The sequence below is a fragment of the Schistosoma haematobium genome, chromosome 1, assembly GCF_000699445.3.
Source record: "Schistosoma haematobium chromosome 1, whole genome shotgun sequence".
Taxonomy (NCBI): Eukaryota; Metazoa; Platyhelminthes; class Trematoda; order Strigeidida; family Schistosomatidae; genus Schistosoma; species Schistosoma haematobium.
The window spans coordinates 32,255,763-32,270,309 of NC_067196.1; the positions used below are offsets into that span (position 1 = coordinate 32,255,763).

Genomic DNA, 14,547 nt, shown 5'->3' on the forward strand with positions numbered 1-14,547 from the left:
GAAGACAACGTTGTCTGTTCAAAAGGAGCTAGTGAACAAGTAGTCACGGATAGAGACTCATCGTCATTATTTATCTTTTACACAACCTCAGATTAAGCTATAACCCCATTATTATTTCAGAAGTTGCTATAAACACCTGCTTTTTCTCCTGTTTTTTTTTACAATCTTCATGTGGGCAACTATCTTTTACATCTTACTTCCATGTATTATTCTGACTTTGTTACTGAGCCTTCAACTATTACAAAACTTGAACCTGATAGCTGAAGAAGAAGAAGTATTTATAAAGTTGTAGTAATTTAGTTAATGATTCAAGATCCTTTAACTTTGTTATAGTCTACCATATATACAACAACTGTAATTACAATTGTACAAATTTAGTAAACAAAAGAAAAATTTCCTTACTGAACAGTTTTTTATATTCTAAACTAATACTATAGAATATTTTAATATAGATGTAAGATTTAAGTAGAATATAAAAATGCGTACAAATACTTATGTTCAGTTGGAAGTGTTTCTCTTATATTATAAGTATACTAAGAAGCAAGATTATATTTGAAAAATATACTTTCCATTTTCTACCACCCCAATTATACTAATCTTAAGAGAATGACTTGTATTTATTTTTTTAATTCAAGGGTTATCATTAACTAATAATAGAACTGTCTCATTACCAATTAAAAAAAAGAAAAAGAAAACTGTATTTAACAATCAATATAAATCTACTTTTATTCTTGCCAATCATGTTTTATTATTAGTACTCAATGTATGGAATTTATAGTAAGCTAAGTAACCTATATGTTTATCTGATTAGATACTAAATAAAAAATTCATATTATTCAATGATCTGTTAGTCAGATCAACTTTCTAATGATCCGTATGTTTACATTAATTTCACATAATAATGACAGTTTAAGGCAATTTTTAATTTAATTTTAAGATTTGACAAATTTATTTTTGATTGGTTAATAATATGATGATATGAGTTTATCTGTTTATCATTGAATATTTAATCGCCTACATAATCAAATCATGTCTGATATAATTTGAAAAGATTGACATTAAAATTAAGGTATATAATAAATGATTTTAATTGTTTAAATAATAGTCAAAGAAATTTTACTTTTGTCGATATTATCCAGAACAATGTACAATTATGAATAGACATTGAAATAGTGACTAACATGATTAGATTTATTAAATTAATGGTAAATTTAGTTTATATTTTTGTAATTTATAATAGTTAGTTTTATTACATGGGTTATTTACATCATCTTCATATAATTTAAAAGGTATAGCTTTGGAAAAAGTGAGAGATGAAAACATTCGATATCCTCTTATACTAATACATGGAATTGGTGGAACACAAGCATTATGTAAACCAACTGACAAACAATCACATACGAAACCATTTACACTTTGGGTTAAGTTACTTTATTTTTTGATCCCAGAAAAATTATTCACTTATATGGGGTAAAATAAATTATTATGTAATATTTTCTATTTATATAAAACAGACTAATTTATGATCCGAAGACAAAAAAAACGAGAGACAGAGAGTTGTGTAATGTTGAATTCCCTGGTTGGGGTGATACTTGGGCTAGTGAATATTTATCTGAAGAAAAATATCCATTAACAAGTTATATGAAGTCACTTGTTCAAAGTTTAACAGAGGACAAATTTTTCGTGCGAAATAAAACAATACGTTCTGCACCGTATGATTTTCGCAAAGCGCCAAGTATATTTTAAAATAGAATGAAAAATAAAGTTTCACCGTTCTTTTTTTAGATGAAAACGCAAAATATTTCGTCAAATTAAAGGAATTGGTTGAAGAGACCTATGAAAATAGTGAAAAATGTCCAGTTTACTTATTGGGCCACAGTTTAGGATCATTGTACTCAATGTATTTTTTAAAACTGCAAGATAAAAGATGGAAACATAAATATATCAAGGGATTTATATCTGTATCAGGTCCTTTTGGTGGATCTGTTGAAAGTTTGTATGCGGAAACCTGTGGTGAGTCAAAAAATTACTAGAACCATGCCTAAAACTTAAATCTTTATTGTATTGTTTTAGTATTTCACTAGAGACAACAACATGACAAGTAAAGAGGCCAGTGTATATTGTTGAATGTGATGTTTTACGTCATAAATTCAACTTATCTGGACAAACACTGGAAAGTAGGAGGCATTGGACAGATGAGATTAGAAATGTAAACCATTAGATTGTAACCCAGCGGTCTAAAGTTTAAGTTCTATCAACTTTTTCTTTATCTCCTAGATTCAATCTCTGATATAGTCATGTATATACGTCGCTTAGAATTCTCATACTGTCGCGAAACAGCTACTCAACACTATGGAGTTTTTAACAGTTGTATAGCAAAAGTCAATCCTTGGTGTGAAACTACGAAAGTATATATGAACTATTATACGTCTTAAAGGTTTAAGAAATGTAATACTGACAGATCAGTTTCTGTTTCATCTAGCTTATGATTGTCTAGTCAACTTAAGTCAAGCTGTCTTATCAGGACTTTTTGGTATGCGCCCTCACGATTAACATAACCTTTACTTAAAGACGTTGGGTAAAACGGAACGAAATCGACAGTGTTGTCGTAGAAAGGTTACGTCTATGACTACGCACAGATTACGGGAACATATTTTCTCTATTATAAATTTATTTCTTCCTTTCGAATTATGCTCGCAATGTTTAGTCTTTTTTGTTACTATCGGTGATAGTTATAATGGTCTAGTATCCATCTTATCGTGCTGATGCAGTGTAATAACTCTAATTATTGTATATTTGTGCCAGGTTGTTACATTTTTTATAACAAATTGGTTTACCGAGTAAATATTTTAATTTATTCAAATAGATAAATTTTGAATATGACTGAAATAGTCGACTAGATGTGGAAAGAAATATCTACAATAAAACTATTTTCCGAGGTACTAAAGAAATTGGGAAAGCTTAATGCAGCCTCTATGTAAAAAATTGATTCAATCAGGTTTGTATTATCAGTTTTACAGCTATGACAGTTGGAAGAGAGCTAATGTTGTATGATAGTTTTAGTTCAGTTACACATTTGAATTGTTTATCACTCCCAAAGCCGTCCCCACATTATCATTATTATTTATTTATTTCGACATGATAATATTTGGGAATGAACATATTTATCACTGAGTAAAGGGTAAAGATTAAAACAACAAGACAGTTTTCATGCAAGGAAGTTATCCGAATTTGTAGACTGTTTAAAAAAATACATTACAGGTTGTTAAAATATTTTAGTAATGTAATTGAATATATGATCATCATATGAATAAGAATAAATTTATTATATAATCATTCAATTTATAAATAGTAATTAAATCCTGATGCCAGTAAATGAAATGGAATAAAAGAAATTGATAAAGAATAACATTAATGGACTCTTCGAATATTCTTTACTCTATTTTCAGGTCATAACTTCGGAATTCCATTTCGTTCTCCACTAGCATTTCGTGACATTGAAAGATCATTTCCCGCAATGACATTTCTTCTACCAGATCCACGTGTGTGGTCAGCAAGTGAGAAGTTCGTTATAACTCCGAAAAGAAATTATTCAGCACATGATATGAAAGCATTTTTTAATGATATTTCTTTCCCTCAAGGCAAGTAAATAAATACTTGATATTGAGATGGTGAAATGGATTTGTGACTAGGGTGAATGATTTTGGTTGAATTTTTTCTCTCTGAGCTGGATGGTTTAGTCGTGAAGCTTTCATCGTTGATCTAAAAGATGTCATCAGCACAAACTTCATGTAGACTTTACTTCTACCTGAAGTTTGTGCTCATGATATCGTTTAGATCAACGATGAAAGCTTCACGACCATTTACTTGGTTTGTAGATCCATCATCCTAGTCTCAACTTTTGACTAGGTGGCGAGTACGCATTGCTATTTAGTCATCAACTAAATGGAAAAAGTCATCCAGTACCCAATGGACTTCAATTGTTTTCTAGTTATTTTCAATATATAACTAAAAGTGTATTATGTTTCGTGAGACGTTTATGACAGTCTCGTTAAACGAATTCATTCTATTTTGGTTTTTTTATATTTATTTGTTCAATTAATTAATGATTTAGGTTATTTGATGATGAAAGAAACCAAAAGTCTATTTAATCCATCTGAAAGGCCTACTGATATTGAAGTTTACTGTGTTTATAGTTTTAATATTCCAACAATATTACAGATGATTTTCAATATTCCAGGACCACATCGTTCTGCCTTTCCCAATCAGATACCAAAATTAAAATATGGTGATGGTGATGGTGTTGTACCGTTAAAAAGTTTATCTGTTTGTAATAAATGGAATTATGTTAATGTAGTTGTGTTGGAACAAAGTTCACATGAAGATATTGTACAAGATGATCGTTTTATTAAATATTTGAAGAAATTACTTATTAATGATTGACTAAATATATTAAAGTTTGTTTGACACTATATAACATTTTTCAATGTGAATTTTAATTACTTAACAATTCATTTAAAACTCCCTAATTTATTTTTTTCAATTTCGTCTGGCTAATTTAAACCCCTATAATAAAGTATAAAAATTTACTATTGTACAGAAATTTTGAAATTCACTTATATTGTTGTGGTGTTTGGATGAACTAATGATCCCTTTGTACTTGTTGAATGCTTGATTTCAAATTCTAAATACAGTACATTCGTTCGTGCTTGTCTGGTACTTCTTGATTCAATTGCGTTATTTCTGGGATTCTTAGTTCATACTATAATTCAAATACTCTTGATTATCACAGTTGTTCTGTTTTTAAGTGTTAATTTATGTATCGTCAAGTATTTTCATACAGTTGTAGAGAAATCATCGAATGATGAAAAAAAATGAAAAGAATTTACTTATTCTATAATCGAATTGTGTAGCAATTGAGATGGTGTAGAAGGTTTGTAACTCAGGTGGATGATTTTGATGGAGTTTTGTTCTTTGAGCTGAATGGTTTGGTCGTGGAACTTTCATCGTTCTTCTGAACGAAATAATCAGCACAAACTTCACTTCTACCTGAAGTTTGTGCAGTATAACAATTGGTAAAATGAACAAATTAACACTTCACATGTGCTCAGTATTATTTGAACTTGTAGTAATATTATTTTAGAATATGAAATGAATAAATGTTGAGTGGAAAATAGTAAGATGAAGTAGATATTGATGCTATGTAGTAATTTGTAGATGTGATGGTTAGAAGTATTTGAATTATTGTGCGAACTAAAAATCCAAGAAATAAAGCAATTTAGACTAAGAAGAACTAGACGAGCACGAACAGACATATTGTATTTGGAATTCGAAATCGAGCAGTCGTTAAAAGAAACATTATTTTATACAAACACCACAGTGGGTTACCGTTTGATCTCATATTCTTTTCAATCATGTGGTTAACACTTCATTTAAATTTAATCATAGGATTAATAATAAAATTTGTAAGCATATAGAACCATAGATTTGAAAAATCTTATTATTTTGAATTTTTGTACTAGAAATAAACGTAAATTATACAATCTAATTACTTATAATAATAAGATCTCACATGTAATTTGCTTTATAATGAATACTCAATCAATTTATTATTGTTTTTAAATGATGATTGACAAGTTGGAAAATGTTTCGTTGTCAGCAGACGTAGACGTGATTTTACTAAGTTTAGTATAATATTAAGGTTTAGTTCACTTATCGACCAATTATAAATGCATATGGTTAGTTCTGAGACACTTTCACTTACTAAAGATAGTGATACTTAGTAGTTGCTTAAATCTGAGTAAAGAGAACCCATTTTGTATTTGTTTATAGACTGTTGAAAAAAACCTCTTTCTCACTAAACCATCAACACAAAGTTTACATTTAATTTATCATTTAGTTACCTAATTACAGTAGGTGATGGTGTTCCATACATTTGAAGTTGGTCAAGCATTATCTAGTAAAGTTACTATGGCTTTTCTGAAAGTGGATTCCATGTTTTCAAGGTACACAAACCCACCCCATGGATATGAATGCGTGGTGTAAACGTTACCCCTTGGCGTCACACGATAGGACAAGTAATGTATACTCACCCTGGGCAAATATAGTCTATATACATGCCTGTAACACATAAGGTTTCCTTTATGCTTCCCATAGTATATATGTAGATATATTCACCCATCCGCGACAATAGATGACCGCCGTTCTCTTTCAAACGTATTTTCTACCACTGTCTGTCACTTACATATTATAATAATATTACTTGTACAAGGGGTTTCGCCCCTGCATTTCATGACATACACAAACGCATAAGCACTATTTCAGGAGAGGTTGATAGTAATCTCTCCTCAGTATTTGCTGCTGTATGTTTTATTACTATGTCTTTGACCTGCAAGATTAGACCACTGATTTTATCAGACATAGAACAGCCATTTGTTCAGCTCGTGTTACTATGGGCTTACCCACGAGCGTACCATTTGCATAGACCTACATACACAAACTACACAAGCCGGAACTAATACAATTCATAAACATAAGCATACATATCTGGCAGCCCGCAAGAGTTGGTGAGCCCCGAGTTGAAACCCGAGGAATTCAGTTTAAAGCAGTGGTGGGTTAGTCCGATCTCGGTTGACTGCCTAAGTTGGCTAGCAAGGTTGTCTCTACCACCCATCAGCTCTACAGGGAGGCCTTAGGTCGAGATTTGCTGCCTAAATAAAGTAGTAAGCGTGAATTCATGTTAAACCAAATACGATAACAACGATAACAATAAGTTATTCAACTGCTGAATAGGAAAAACACCAAAATCAGAATAGTTTTAGTCGTAATATGAAAGATATGATTTAAAATGAAGTAATTGAAAGAAGGAATGAATGAAAAACTTTTTAAAATCAAAGTTTGAGTTGAGAATCAAGGTGAGTTGCTTTTGGCCCTTATAACTGATTCTGATTTATGTCATCACGTTGGCCTCAGTTGTGCGATCTGCAGCTATCATTATGGTCTTGACTATTAGACAAAGAAATATGGAACAGGTAATACTTCTTGATTCTTTCGACCTAGCGTTCTCCCACCATGATCCTATCACAGCCAACATTGATTATAGATGTAGGCAGAAGATAGTCAAAAGTAATATAAGTTCTAAATACCTCAGTCGATGTTAATTTACAGCTTCATCAACTTATTTGTAATCCTTTTTATTTGAATAGTCAAGCTGTATTTTTTGTATTATTGATATCTGAATAGGAATACTGAATTTTGCTGTTACGAAACATAATCTTTTTAAGTAAAGTCATTTAATCACATATTTTAATATTTATTACTGATATTCTAGAGTAATTAAATTTATAGATTAAACAGCTTTAGAAAGCATAAGATAATTTTTCAACGTTATTTTACACTTTCCACTTGTGTAATTGATAATTAAGCACAGAAAGCTTATCTAAATCTTTCCAATTTTCTTCATCCCGATGGTCTCTAATATCTTTATTTTAGACTTCTGGATGCTATTTCTGATTTCTAACTATATTCGAAATCTCTTCCTTATACTTATTATTCTTTTTTACCCTGATTGTAAATTAACTTATGTTAATTGTATTGAATTCAATACACGTTTTTCGAGTTATCGATAATGTTTGTGGTACATTGATTTTCACTAAGCATCTTCAAATCACATGCCGCCTGTGGAATTCTTTAGATTTTTTTTATCTTTACATGTTGTTAAATGAATAATTTGTTTGTGCTTTATCGTATACTTTAGCTAGCATTAGTAAGAAGTATGTTTTTCGTTTCGAAGTAAGAATACACGTACTGTATGCTATATTGATCACCTAATCTTTTGTCTTCCCGTTGTTTTAATAAATTCCTTATAATCTGCACATAAAGTACTAAATATTTTCGTGAGTTAATTCTGAATCTAAACTCAAAATTCTTATGAGGCTTAAAAACGGTTTCTTCATAATTCTCAATTACTTGTCAGTCAAATGAATAATTATTTCTCATCATTAGCTCATTGATTCATTTAGTGAAATGGCTGCCACATACTGAGTTGACATAAAATAATTTGTAAACTAATTTATTTGCTTTGACAAAGTGGATTACATTTAGTTAGAAATGTCAACAATCCAAATTTCTACTGTTCGCGGTAACACGAATATACAATTATTTTATTACAGATTTCATTTTCTTTCCAGCTACATTTTGTTGCTTCCTTGTTTCTCTCTGTTATTTGAATTTAAAATCACCTATATTGACATAAATTTACTTAAATTTACATTTGTAACTTCTACTTAACTGAACTATTCTATATCAAAAATTGATGTGTCATTAAACCAACATTTTGGTTTCTTTAATTTTATAGTCAGTATCATTCTCTAATGCAATTTGCCTCAGCGTCCAGTTTCCGAGTTGCATCACTCTTATAATTTGACATGAAAACATTTCCAACCAATCACTTTCCACATTAAAGAGCGATCTTATTCTAACGTTGTTTAATGCATCGAGTAGCAATACTGTATAATTATATGGCGTTTATATGAAATGATAAGTGCTCAGTGTCTAACTACGCGCTTCATTCTGATCACAGTACAATAACTTATTTGTGTGGTCGTCAGTTTTTATCTGCTAGAATATGTTTTGAAAAGTCATGGAAATATTTTTGTACCACTAATTATTCAGACTTAATTAAATTATTTAAAGATGAACGTAATCGGTTGTCTTTTTAAGAGATATTATGGGGATCCGTTACCTCCAGTGAGTTTTTTGGTTTTCTAAAAAGACTGTTTCCGTCAATTTGTTGATGGATGTGTCATCGAATCACAACCCCCAAAGATGTGTATATGATAACATAAAACGGTTTGAACAAAAAAATATGACATGACTGGGAATGTGATTGGAACAGTTATGTCTAAACTCAGTCGGTCGAAAACGTTTACAAGGAATCATGATTTGTAATGCACTGCTCAACTAAAGTAGCTTGTGAAACAGGTTCGGCAGTTATATCTTTGAAAGGTAAAGCTTCACAGCATAGTATAATCATGTCTATAGATGTTAATTAGTAATCAAATGTATCCATTGGATTCTGTGCTTATCAGTCCGAGCCGAATGTCCAATACTTTAAGTCTTTATTCGTTTCAGCCCAGTGAAGTGAAAATACACTCAAGAGGCATAAAATTCGTTTGTTTTGAGCAAAACGAAACTAAAGCCCTCAGACAATACCATAAAGCAAATATACTTGAAGTAAATAATTTTCTCCAACTCAAATAGTTAACTCTACATTCAGACCATCTAAGAACTCACTGTCTAGAAACAAGGATCATTGTATCAACAACGCAAAATCTATTCGGCTGGCTACGTATCACAACTATAATTTGTTTAGGCATTTCCTGCACCCCATATACACCATAAAAACACTAGGCAAGCGAACGCAAGTAAAAGTAAGTATAGTTTACCAGTCAGGCAGTCAGGTTTTAGATGACGATTTCAGATCTAAGACGCTTGTTTGAAACGATAGTGCTGACTTTAGAGGGGGCGACTATTGATCCGGTTTTGTGTGTTCCAAATTTTTGTAGTATCAAGCATTGTTGGACATGTAACAGAGACGTTTTCACTGAGGATTTCATTTCACGTTCTAACTCGCATTTCATTTGTTTTTTAACCTGACATGATGAAATATTCTATACCGACTTGTTCACAGCAGACAAATATTCTCAAATGCACGTTCTTAAAATGAAGTATTCAACGAAAACTACGCCCTTAAGCTCAACACTCACCTACTAAGTGAAAACGCTATATACTAGATTCCCAATGGACATTTGTAAAAGGACAGATAATCTCACTTGATTGTGCACAGCCCGGATACGCATTTCAGTGATTACGTTATATTTCAGCATTCAGTGAATGTTGGATTAGTTAGTATTATCGTTATTTGCAAGTGTTGATAGTACACAAAAGCCAATACCTCATTGGTCTGTTTGGGACTGATAGAGAGTCAGATCTTGATAGTAGTTATCAAAAGACCATAGTTTCTGTCAAGGATATCATCCATCTGCTTGAAGTACTATGGTAGCAGCATTAAAGAGTAGTGTACTCTGTAATGGCGTTGAATCCTAATAACTATTATTTACGGTAAATCGTAAGCCCATCAGTCTGAGGCGGTAAATAAATCTTTAAAATCAATAGCTCTGTAAGTCTTCGACATTTGAGGCTGACCACATTGGTTTTAATGGATTCACCTAGCAGTCCACGCTTGGTTACGCATCCTCTCCAGGTCAACTCCGAGGTCTGTTCGGCCAAAGAAAAATCTCAGATGACAAGAAACAACGTTAGAGAACTCTATCATATTCCGAAATGTTGCCTTAGTATTCGTCATGATCGTAGACGCTCCCAAACTCCCCGTAGTACTTCACAAAACGATCCACCTCTAGATCTTGAGGTACGAATTACCCTGATTGATGCCGATATTATATTTAGTACGGTAAGTCTTCTCGAAATTACAGAAAAACTTGCGATTTTCTGCACTCCCAAACAACATGAAAAACATTTCGGGAAACTTCCAGATCGGCATGCTTTAACGGCAACCATAGCCGGCCAACATAGTCGTCTGCTGTAAACCACTGGTGTGATCACGAAACTTTGCTACCTCGTCGACACTAGTGCAGCTAGCGTTCTTCCTGCGAATTCCAACGACCGACTGCACGTAGCAGTTTTTAACTCACAAGCGGCGAGTGGGAAATAGAACGCCACATATGGTAGGCGATATGTATACCTCAACGTGGGTTTACGCGAACCCATACACTAGATGTCCGTTATTGAAGATGGTTCGATGCCAATCATCGGTTTAGACCAGCTTGAACATCATACTCTACTCAACATGTGCAAACGGAGGTAAGTAGAGGGAAATACTAAAATATCGGTTTGTGTAACTTATTTTTACGATTGTAGATTGTCCCCAATATACAGTAGGCACACGGTTGACCTATACTATACTCAGATATATACCAAATGCAACCGAAATTGCCATGTGTAACCAGCAATTTTACATATCACATCACGGCTACAGGACCATCTGTATTCTCAAAAGCGCACAGACTGTCTCACTAAGAGATAAGGTTCGCTGAAATCAAATTCGACCATATGATAGACTTAAGAGTCATTCAGCAGTGAAAAGGCTCATGGGCATCTCCTTTGCATATGGTACATTTAAAGGGTAGCAACGCATGACCCTAAACTGGTGACTATCGGCGACTAAGTGCGAAAACCATTTGTGATCGTTACCTGTTGCCTCACATTCATGATTTGACAGCTGCCTTGAAAGGTACAATTGTTTTTTTCGAAAATCGACATGGTTGAAGTGTATCATCAAATTCCAATGGCTACTGACGACGTTTCTAAAACCGCTATCATCACTCCTTTTGACCTCTACGAAATTCACTCTTTTCATCTCTTACCTTCCCTTTGAGCTCATCTTCGGACAAGTACTCACCTCGAAGGTCTAGACGACTGAACAAAATTGAGCAGTTTACTCCAGATATACGAAACATTTCTGGGGCGAACGATGTAGTTGAAGACGTTTTTTCAAATAACTTCTTTGAAGAGTTTCAAATGAATTGACCTTCTTAAACTCGTTCAGCTTCAATGAGAAGACACCGATCTTCAGCACGAGTTATCTTTGCCAACCCTGAAACTGTGTGTTGAACAGATAGGAAAGTGTAAGGAAACTTTGCATTCTGACACATATGCAGGTAGGGATCGTTCAATCATAACAATACATTGAATAAGTATTCTCGCCCAGGTGCTCATGCAATCATGAAGCTCATAGCAGAACGACTTTGCTAGCTTGGTATGAATAAAGATCTGAGGGAGTGGGCGCGCTCCTGCGTAAGCTACCAAAAATCCAAAATAATTAGACACACTGAAGGTCTCTTAGGATTTTTCAAAACTCCTGATGCTCTTTTCGACCATATCAACCTGGATTTGGTAGGATTTTTATCAGATTCAAATGGATACTCTTATCTCTTAACTTGTACAGATAATTTCACTCGATGGCCAGAAGTAGTACGAATCGAGGACATCACTGCTGAAACAGTGGCACGTGCCTTTGTCGAAAGATGGTTAGAAAACTTTGTCTACCCTTCAACTGTCACTACAGACCGTGAATCCGGGTCAATTCCGGACTTTTCTGTTGTCTGACTACACTATAGGGAACCGTACGACTATGAACGACCACATATCATCTACAAACAAATGGGTTGGTGAAAGGATTTCACTGACAGCTTAAAGCTTCACTCTCAGCTGCAAACTTTTAACGATAGACCGAGGCTCTTCCACTCGCTTTACTCAGTATTCGCAATACAATGAAATCTGACATTTGGGACACTGCAGTTAAACTTGTTTAAGGCACGACATTCCGACGTCTAGGAGAATCCGTGGATGTTTCATCTACTTCAGTAATTATGGATCTAAACTTTTACATGGGCAAGCTCGCAAACACAATGCATTCAGTTAAACCTATATTCTCTCGACTGCAATCAACCGATGTTTCCGTTCGACCTGCTTTATGACATAGTACACACGTCTTTGCATGTCGCGACTCATTTTGACGACCTCTCGAAGCAGCATATGAAGAACCCTTCAAACTTCAACGTGAATCTAAGTACTATGTCATCGATATGAACAGAACTAACGATTGAATCAGCATCGATCGCATCAAAGCGGCGTATTTAGAAAGAAACCCTATTGATGTCGATTGTTGGGCGGAATACAAACGAACTAATAACAATGGAGCGTATAGGCAATACAAACATATCAGGAACACATGCACGAAGGCTATAAGAGAAGACAGGCTTCAGTACCAAACAAAGCTTATGGACAAATTCGCCTCTAACCCTAGAAGCCTATTCCGTTATGCAGCCTCTCTTCGTCAAGCCAAAACAGGAGTTTCTCAACTGCTAGGTCTTAACGGCCCGACCAACAACGATGGCGACGCCGCTAACCTTCTGGCGGCCCATTACTCTCAAACATTTCAACCGGCTGACATCAACTTTATTGACGACAGTCTCATCTCCAACTCCACAGGACTTTCTGAAGTGGACCTAAGCGCTGACTTGGTGTTCCGGAAATTGCAGCACTTAAGACTTGACACTTCTCCTGGCCCGGATATGGTTCATCCTGCCATACTGAGGGAGGCAGCCTCAATCCTGGCAACGCCGCTTAGCGTGATGTTTTCACACTCGCTTAGCCGAGGCAAATTACCGGAAAACTGGAAGTTGGCTCACATCACACCAATTTTCAAAGGTGGTCGACGCAATGAACCTTCAAGTTATCGGCCGGTGGCTCTTCTGTCATTACCTTCAAAACTCATGGAGTCCCTGATATGCGACGGTTTAAATGACTATCTACTGTCCTTAAATTTCTTCTCACCCCAACAGCATGGTTTCAGGAAGGGTTACTCTTGTATAACCAACCTGCTGACTGCGGTGGACAGATGGACAAGCATCCTCGATTGCAAGGGAAAGGTTGATGTCATTTACCTTGATTTCTCAAAAGCTTTTGATAAGGTTAACCACTTGTGTCTTATCAACAAGCTCAAACGACTAGGTATCAAACCACCTCTAATCGATTGGCTTACTTCATACCTAAAAATCGACACTTTAAGGTTAGGGTTAATTTCACTTTATCTCAGGCTATGGAATGTCCTAGTGGGGTCCCCCAGGGCTCAGTACTAGGGCCTCTTCTCTTCTTGATCTACATAAATGATCTTCCTCAACAGGTAACGTCAGACTTACTACTTTTTGCCGACGACGTGAAACTTTGGAGAGAGATACGCAACCAAGACGATACACAGGCACTTCAGGAGGATCTGACGCGACTTCAAAGTTGGGCAGACGATAACGGACTTACCTTTAACACTTCAAAGTGTAAAGTAGTCCATCTGCGACATGTCGCAAACTACAGTTACAACTTAGGAAACTCCTCTCTAGTAGTATCCCAAGTCGAAAAGATTTAGGAGTCCTGGTGCCCCATGACTTAAAGTCTTACGCTAACTGTGACAAAAATGCCTTCCGAGCAAACCCTGCACTGGTAACGTTGAAGCGCATTTTTGGACAGTTTGACGGACGAACTTTCCATACAATCTTCAATAGTTTCATCCGTCCCCATTTAGAGTACGGAAACATAGTACTCCCCCCCTCACTCCATAAGGACAAGGTCACTTTGGAGCGTATCCAACGGCGAGCCACGAAATCAGTTCGAGGACTCAAATCTAAGCCTTACGAAGAACGCCTCCGTTCACTAGACCTTTACCCACTAGAATATAGGCGTCTTAGAGGTGATTTACTAATGGCTTATAGTATTCTTAACACTTCTGGACATCCTCTTAAACACCTACTTAAGCTTAGTTCGAATAATAATCTAAGGGGTAACACCCAGAAACTGGAAACACAACATAGCAAGACGGAATGTAGACACAACTTCTACTCCTTAAGAGTTGTCAAAAGCTGGAATTCGCTGCCGGCCGAGCTAGTCCAAGCGACTTCTCAGGAGTCCTTCAAG

The 14,547-nt window shown here is 34.8% G+C and overlaps 1 protein-coding gene across 3 annotated transcripts; it reads left to right on the forward strand.

Annotated features, from left to right (window-relative positions):
* The first annotated feature begins 1,035 nt into the window (after window positions 1-1,035).
* Window positions 1,036-4,707, forward strand: MS3_00010098 (uncharacterized protein). Of its 3 annotated transcripts, none has more exons than XM_051218434.1 (7): window positions 1,036-1,069; window positions 1,106-1,205; window positions 1,241-1,470; window positions 1,515-1,735; window positions 1,786-2,013; window positions 3,450-3,641; window positions 4,115-4,707. In XM_051218434.1, exons 2-7 carry the CDS (start codon window positions 1,182-1,184, stop codon window positions 4,441-4,443), a joined length of 1,224 nt encoding a protein of 407 aa, XP_051073737.1. In that variant the 5' UTR covers window positions 1,036-1,069; window positions 1,106-1,181; the 3' UTR covers window positions 4,444-4,707. The 3 variants fall into 3 exon arrangements, with proteins under 3 accessions (XP_051073737.1, XP_051073738.1, XP_051073739.1); XM_051218435.1 differs by having other exon boundaries at window positions 4,241-4,707; XM_051218433.1 differs by having other exon boundaries at window positions 1,036-1,205; window positions 1,245-1,470.
* Window positions 4,708-14,547: the final 9,840 nt, after the last annotated feature.

What these genes read in the sequence shown, in the direction of transcription:
- MS3_00010098 (XM_051218434.1), top strand. Translation starts at nt 1,182, where the DNA reads ATGATTAGATTTATTAAATTAATG. An exon ending in AAATTATTCACTTATATGGG is followed by an intron (nt 1,471 to 1,514) that starts GTAAAATAAATT and finishes TATATAAAACAG; the next exon opens with ACTAATTTATGATCCGAAGA. An exon ending in TGATATTTCTTTCCCTCAAG is followed by an intron (nt 3,642 to 4,114) that starts GCAAGTAAATAA and finishes TTAATGATTTAG; the next exon opens with GTTATTTGATGATGAAAGAA.